The 7,999-nt window shown below is 33.9% G+C and overlaps 2 protein-coding genes across 2 annotated transcripts in view; one reads left to right on the forward strand and one right to left on the reverse strand.

Annotated features, from left to right (window-relative positions):
- The first annotated feature begins 902 nt into the window (after positions 1-902).
- On the forward strand, positions 903-7,644 carry LOC128018910 (anaphase-promoting complex subunit 7). Its single transcript, XM_052604778.1, has 11 exons — positions 903-1,150; positions 1,455-1,644; positions 2,405-2,524; positions 2,642-2,753; positions 2,844-2,997; positions 3,978-4,120; positions 4,214-4,331; positions 4,415-4,611; positions 4,813-5,037; positions 5,851-6,001; positions 6,541-7,644. Exons 1-11 carry the CDS (start codon positions 1,050-1,052, stop codon positions 6,728-6,730), a joined length of 1,701 nt encoding a protein of 566 aa, XP_052460738.1. The 5' UTR covers positions 903-1,049; the 3' UTR covers positions 6,731-7,644.
- A 79-nt stretch (positions 7,645-7,723) lies between these two features.
- LOC128018909 (sarcoplasmic/endoplasmic reticulum calcium ATPase 2) overlaps positions 7,724-7,999 on the reverse strand; it is a 29,687-nt gene continuing 29,411 nt past the window's right edge. The window contains exon 22 of the mRNA XM_052604776.1: positions 7,724-7,999. This exon is cut by the window's right edge and continues 299 nt beyond it. The gene's annotated coding sequence lies outside the window, so the exon portion shown is untranslated.

The following is a 7,999-nucleotide window of genomic DNA, read 5'->3' on the forward strand; positions in this document are numbered from 1 at the left end:
TCTTTGTTTTGTGTGTGTGTGGGGGGGGGGGGGGGGGATCCATTTGTTTTGGTTAGGGGTAACAAAGAATTCAAGAAAAGCTGTGACCGTCATTAAAATCTGTGTGAATAATTAAATATGTGTTTAAGGTCATGCGCATAAAATTGTGAAGATTAACATTTCTCAATTAAAATTTTCACAGATACCCCAAAACTTAATAAAGTATCCAATCTTACTTCCTGAAATAAATTATTTATTAGGTGTTTTTCACAAGTTGAAATAAATATTGATAGTTCATATGAATGCATATACAGGTGCATCTCAATAAATTAGAATGTCATGGAAAACATAATTTATTTTTTTAATTGGTCTTAAGAAGTATTTTAATTTGTTAGATGTGAGCCAAAATCATTGCAATTAAAAGAACCAAAGACTTAAAACTACTTCAGTCTGTGTGCATTGAATTTAATACACAAGTTTCACAATTTGAAGTTGAAGAACTGAACTGAAATAAATGAAAATTTGAATGAATGAAATTCTAATTTATTGAGATGCACCTGTATTGTTCTTAAAATAATTGTGATTACAATCAACATTTCAAATGTTTCTTGTAAAATAGTATAGAGTTGCAAAGAGGTAGAAAACATTTTGATAGGTAGGAGAGTAGGAGTCTAAAGCATTATTTTTCTTTCCATTTTCAATACGTATACATGTGTGTGTGTGTGTGTGTCCATATCAGGACCTATGATCAGGACATATATTTGTATAATGACAATATAATATAATATATTAAATATATAAATATATATAAAAACTAAAATTAATACAAATATATAAAAACCATTAATGTTCTTAAAACGGCAGGTTGAAATCGTTATAAACAACATGTTATAAGTGCAAAGACTTTTCGTTTGGCGACTAATTTTCTCCAACCGACCTTTGTTTTGAAATCCCATCATTTCCGGCCGTTTAAAAAACTCTTCTCCGTAGCGCTCCTGCATCTTCCGCTGTGTCGCAGTACGTCTATTGACAAGAATCGTGCTTTGGAATTGAAAGCTAATCGACTGAAGATGAATGTGATCGATCATGTGCGGGATATGGCAGCGGCTGGACTGCACTCTAATGTCCGGATCATCAGTAGTTTACTCCTGACGATGAGCACCAACAACCCGTGAGTGTCTCGAGCGCTCCACAACATAAACACACCCGAGCTGAAGTGTGATCATATTCAAACTCAACGGCTAATCTATTGGTTACACAGCAAGTCAGACACACAGAAATGTGTTATTCTTTAAGCTCGTAAGAAGTCAATATAATAATATTAATGTATTATTTAAGACAGCAGAGCTACAGTTCACCGTATTTTCCCCAAATACTATGGTTTCAATAGCTACCGTAGTTCTCGTAAAACACACTGAAATGTCAATTCAAAAGATAAACCCAAAGCCATATTAGTGTTTGTTTCTCTTTTTCAGTGAGCTCTTCTCGCCGTCTCAGAAGTACCAGCTGCTGGTGTATCACGCTGATGCTATTTTCCATGATAAAGAGTACAGGAACGCAGCCTGTAAGTACAACATGGCTTTACAGCAGAAGAAAGTACTCAGCAAAACATCTAAAGTGCGTCCGTCCAGCACAGGCGGCACAACATCTGCACTTCAGGCACAGGTGAGCTCCTATACTTTCAAATCGAGTTTTATTCATTTTCAGCATCATTACTCCAGTCTTCAGCGTCACATGATCCTTCAGAAATCATTCTGATATGCTGATGTAGTGCTGAAGAAACATTTCTGATTATTATCAATGTTGAAAACATTTGTGCTGCTTAATATTTTATTGTGGTACCTTCATCAGGATTCTTTAAGAGAAAATTCTAAACAACATTTATTTGAAATACTAACATAAAATGTCACTTTTGTTTTCTTGAATAAAAGTATACATTTCTTTCATACTGACCGCAAACCTATGAACGGTAGTGTATATATTTTTTTATTTTATTGCTATAAAATGTTTATTATTTTTGGCAGTAAATAATATTATTTTGTCCGAGAAAAAAAAAAAGATTGTGTGAAATCGTAATAGTGACAATTCTCTATTCAAACACCACTAATTATTATGATTTCATAGAATTGATACGATTTGTTATTCCTGTGGCATTTTGGTGGAAACTGATTTTTGTAACAGCTGCCTTATTTCCCATGTTAAATTAAATTAAATTTATGCATTTAGCAGACGCTCTTTTCCAAAGCGACTTACAGTGCATTCAGGCTATAATTTTTTTACCTAACATGTTTCTATTATATATATATATATATATATATATATATATATATATAGATATAGATATATATAGATATAGATATATATTTAATCTATGTATTATATAATTTGAATGCCGTTTTATCATCTCTGTGTTCATCAACTGCAGAACTTGCCATCAGAGATCGAAGTGAAATATAAAATCGCAGAGTGTTATACTATTCTGAAGCTGGATAAAGATGCCATATCCGTTCTGGAGGGAATCCCTTCACGCCAGAGAACGCCAAAGGTGTGCTTTCAAAAGCGGTCTAGTGCTTTTCTTGTTTTACAAAGTATAGTTTGTATACACGTAATTATTAAGTCTAAAAAGTGACATAAAAGAGCACTTTGCATGATTGTGTTCCAGATCAACATGATGCTGGCGAATCTTTACAGGAAGGCTGGTCAGGAGCGTTCAGCCGTCACAAGCTATAAGGAAGTGTTGAGACAGTGTCCTCTGGCTCTGGATGCTATTATTGGTCAGTAAGAACACAGCGCTGTTCCAGTGGTGGTGCATCTTGTGCTTTCTTTGTCTGTTTTAAAGCCTCGTCCTGTCTGCTCCGCTGCAGGGCTTCTGTCTCTGTCGGTGAAGGGGGCAGAGGTCGCTTCCATGACGATGGACGTGATTCAGAGCATCCCCAATCTTGATTGGCTGTCTGTCTGGATTAAAGCACATGCTTTCACACATGGAGGGGACAATCAGAGAGCCATCAACACTATCTGGTGAGGACGGGACACGGTCATGATTCAATTCAGCTACTTTCTTTTCTTAGCTGTAGTGTGGCCATGGAAACATTTTGGAATAATTGAATCTTTACATTAATATATGTTTTTATAAAAAAAAAAAAAAAAAAAAAAATTTAATAAAGAAAATAGTTTTACTTGGTATTAGCCACCACTGTCATCAAAATGAATGATCTTGTATTTTTGTTGTTCTATTATTTATATACTATTCTAGTATTTATTAATATTTTGAATTAGCTTTTTTTATATTTTAATTTGAGTAATTTAGTAATTTATTATTTTTTATATTTATATTTAGCTTTTATTATTTCTGTTTTATTAATTTTAGTGCTTGAATATCAACATATAAAGTTTTAGCTAATCTTATTTTTATAAATTATTTCATTTCAGCATTCAGTTTCAATTAAACAAAATCATTTTAAATGGTTTTAGTTAACAATAACAATGATTATTATTAGATTTAATTAATTCACAGTCATTGTATTATTTATAAAAATATAGTATTTCATATTTTGAATTGGCTTTTGTATTTTTAGTTTTCTTTCTAATTTTGCGTTTTAGCAATTCAGCAAGTTTTTTAATATCTCTCTTTTTTATAAATTTTAATACTTCATCTTATTTCAGTCAAAAGGCAACATTTTTTTTACTAAGTTTTCTTGTAATATTTATTTTATTTCAGATTTCAATTTATATTTTTAGTTATTAATAACAATTATATTATATTGTATTATATTATATTGTATTTATTATATTATATTATATTATATTAAACTAAATTAAATAATATTATATTATATTAAATGATATTGTATTGTATTATATTATATTGTATTGTATTGTATTAAATTATATTAAATTAAATAATATTATATCATATTATATTATATTATATTATAATGTATTTCCTATGCAAAAATATTTATAAAGTAATTGGCCACCTCTGCACAATCTGTCCTCAGCTCTTTGGAGAAGAAGTCACTCTTGAGGGATAACGTTGATCTTTTAGTCACTCTGGCAGATGTGTACTTCAGGGCTGGAGACACCAAAAACTCCATCCTGAAGTTTGAGCAGGCACAGATGCTCGACCCTTACCTGATCAAAGGTGCATGGCATCCACCAGTCCTTTAACACTCTAGATACACTGCATGATGATGATGATTGTTTGTTTGAAGGAAATGATGGTGCTGGTTTGCAGGTATGGATGTATACGGCTATCTGATGGCCAGGGAGGGTCATCTGGAAGATGTGGAGGTTCTCGGAGGACGGCTGTTCAACATATCTGACCAGCATGCTGAGCCCTGGGTCATATCTGGGTGAGTTTGACCTTCTCCTAATGTATCTGAAATGGTTTGAGAGACCAAAGCGGTTGGAAGCTCTTATTTCTTGTTTTCCACAGATGTCACAGTTTCTACAGTAAGCGTTACTCTCGTGCCCTGTACCTGGGAGCTAAAGCCATCCAGCTGAACAGTAACAGCGTGCAGGCGCTGCTCCTGAAGGGGGTGGCGCTGAGGAACATGGGCCGAGTGCAGGAGGCCATCATACACTTCAGAGAAGCCATGAGACTGGCGCCCTGTCGTCTGGACTGCTATGAAGGCAAGAAATTCAGGATCATATGCATATAATGTTGTTATGCATAAGGTTTTTAGGAAGATCATGATGGTTTTGTGCAATAAAAGTTTATAGATATGTAGTCTATTGATTTGCTGAATATCTGTTAGTATTCATTCTTTCCTGTTTCCTAAAGGTTAGACAAAGCCCACAGTCATCTCATAGTGATACGTCCCTTGTTTTCAGGTCTGATTGACTGCTATCTTGCCTCTAATGGTGTCCGGGAGGCTATGGGAATGGCCAACAATATTTACAAGACCCTGGGAGCGAACGCCCAGACTCTCACCATCCTGGCCACAGTGTGTTTGGAAGACCCCATGACCCAGGAGAAGGCCAAGACTCTGCTGGACAAAGCCCTCGCTCAGCGGCCCGACTATATCAAAGCTGTCGTGAAGAAAGCAGAGCTCCTCAGTATGTCAAAACGTCACATGTCTTTCTATGTTAATTGTAAACTCTGCAATTATTTATTTGTTTGTTTATTACGTTCTCATTTGTAAGTCGCTTTCGATAAAAGTCTATGCTTAATAACCAAATGTAAACGTTTATTATATTTTTTCTATGTATTATTATTATTATTATTATTATTATTAAAGTTTTTGTTGTTGTTAATTTATATATATTATTATAATATTATTTTAATAATAATAGAAATAATTATTTTTTTTCATTTGTCATTTTATTTTATTATTATATTTTCTTTACTAACTAGTTATCAAATTACATAATTTCCTATTTTTTATTTTTATCATAGACTTTTTCTATTATTATTTTTTTTACTTATTATTATTAAATTATCATTATTATTTAATTTATGCTTTTAATTTGTACTCTTTTTATTTATAACATTATTGTTATTATTATTATTATTATTATTGTTTATTTATTCTTCTATTTGTTATTTTAATTATTATTATTTAAAATTTGTCACTAATAAAATATTTTTTTAAGTTATTATTATAAATTTATATTTTAAAATAACAGTTATACATTTTATTTGATCTATTTATTAATTAGTAGTAGTAATGTATTTTTACCCTTTTTGTTTTTCTCTGTTTATTTTCTAATTATATAGTTTATTATTACTGTTGCCATTTTTGTTGTTCTTGAACTGCTATGAAAGTTAGTTATGAAATAACACATTATTGTTAATAATTAAGCTTATAAAAAGCGTTTTTTTTTTTTTTGGTGTAATGCTGTGTAACATCTAAATAATTTTCATTACAGGTCGAGAACAGAAGTATGAAGAAGGAATAGCACTTCTGCGGAACACTTTAGCCAATCAGAGCGACTGTGTGCTGCACAGGATGCTGGGGGATTTTCTCGTAGCTGTTAATGACTATCAGGAGGCCATGGACCAGTACAGTATAGCGCTAAGGTAACGTCATCCACACTGTACTAGGGCTGTCAAAAAAAAATTCAAATATTCATCAAATTTAAAATAAAAAATCCACATTCGAATGCAAAAATGTTGCCTTCGAAGTTTAGGTGTCCGTTAAGGAGGCAGCTTTAAGGCCCAACCAGAGTATACTTTTGTTCCGTCTCACACACAGCCTCGTCTGCCCCTTTGTATTAAACTATGCATGTATACATAATGCTGTTTTTTTTAATAGTTCTTTAAGCTACTTAAATTGGTTTATAAACATTATTTTAAATATGATGCACTTTTTTCACAGTCATATTTTCATATACTTTGAATAAACGTGCTATTCTTTAATAAAACTTTGCCCAGTGCGCCCTCTTGTGGACTCAGAAGAGAAGCCAAAAGCTTTTCTTCACCCTAACTAAAATTATGCATTTTAAATTGGAATATAATTCGAATGTAGTTTTTCAGCCATTTTGACAGCCCTACACTGTACGGTAAAATCTTAAACATTAGAGTCGAGCCGAACTGACCGTTATATTCCTCTTCTGTAGCCTCGATCCGAATGACCAGAAGTCTCTGGAGGGCATGCAGAAGATGGAGAAGGAGGAGAGTCCCACAGACGCCACGGTGGAGCTGGACGGGGACGATATGGAGGGCAGCGGGGAGGAGGGAGATCTGGAGGGCAGCGACAGTGAGGCAGTGCAGTGGGCCGATCAGGAGCAGTGGTTCGGCATGCAGTGACCCTCAACACCGATCCAGAGACTCTACAGCTTCAGCACTTCAGAAAAACATCCACACGCCTGGATTCTGATGTGTGAGAGTGGAGAGATGCCATTATGCTCACTGCTTCTCTCTAGCTGTGAATTACTGACACTGACTGTATTGGGATTTGTGGATTACATTTGCATTTGTTTGGTTTTGTCATATCAAAAGATGATCTTTCTCATGTGAGAATGCAGCACTACACAGTGTTCAGAAACAGTCTGTCACCAACCTGGATGACACAAGGATGGTATGATCTTTTTTCAACACAGTGCTACAGATGTTAGACTTAAAACACAAATGATTCACTCTTAATGTATTTTCAAACAGTTTTTAAACATCATGGGCTTCACCTTTGCTGGTTTGGGTTAAATACAGGACTAGGCAACTAGTTTATTTTTTATTTTTCATAAAGGTGTCAGATCTGTCATTTGTTTTGCATGCTTCGAGCTTTTTTCAATTAAAGTGGTAACTGTTAAAGAGGCATCTTTTAAATGAACCATAATCCCACACGTTTTCATTTTTTTTCCCCTCTGATCTGTTGTGTAATGAAAACATGTCAAAGTCGTATATCACGCCAAAATCAAAAAGAAAATGTTTTGTGTAGAAAATGAATCCCGTTTTGAATTTTGCATTTTTGGGGCATTTAAGTACATTTCACGCATTTGTTTAGCTCTCATTCAGCGTGGTTATTTCCATTAAAATAATGCAGCGATACTATTTATTTCCTGTGGTTTATTTTACGCATTTTTCCCCCTTTTCGTTTTTGGTATGAATAACTCATTTATGTAGTCCTAAGTGCATTATTTTTTTCATTGTCTTGTTTCGTTTCTGTATTGTTGTAAATGAGGCGCTTTTTAAATGTTTTTGAATTAAAATCATGGCATGAAAAATGCTGATGTGCTCAATGTTACTAAACAGAATATCTCTTCTACAAAATCAAGTGTTGAGAGGGTAAAGAAACAGCAGTGCAACCATGTAATATCATTTTATTAACCACAAGTCATTGTGATAATTACACTGAACACTGATTGGGCAGCACCCGCCCTCCGTTGTCATGAGAACTGCAATAAAAGACCGCCCATCTCTCAATGTCACACACGCACGCACACCTAACACCTGAAAAGAGCTTCTGCTTTAAAACATATTGCACATCCCTGTGCAAAGCAACAAGAACAATCAGTTTTGGTTAAGTTACATGTCACAAAAGATCTGAGGAGAAACGATGCCTGGTTTCACTAACGGCAT

This window comes from Carassius gibelio, chromosome A8 (assembly GCF_023724105.1).
Source record: "Carassius gibelio isolate Cgi1373 ecotype wild population from Czech Republic chromosome A8, carGib1.2-hapl.c, whole genome shotgun sequence".
NCBI lineage: Eukaryota > Metazoa > Chordata > Actinopteri > Cypriniformes > Cyprinidae > Carassius > Carassius gibelio.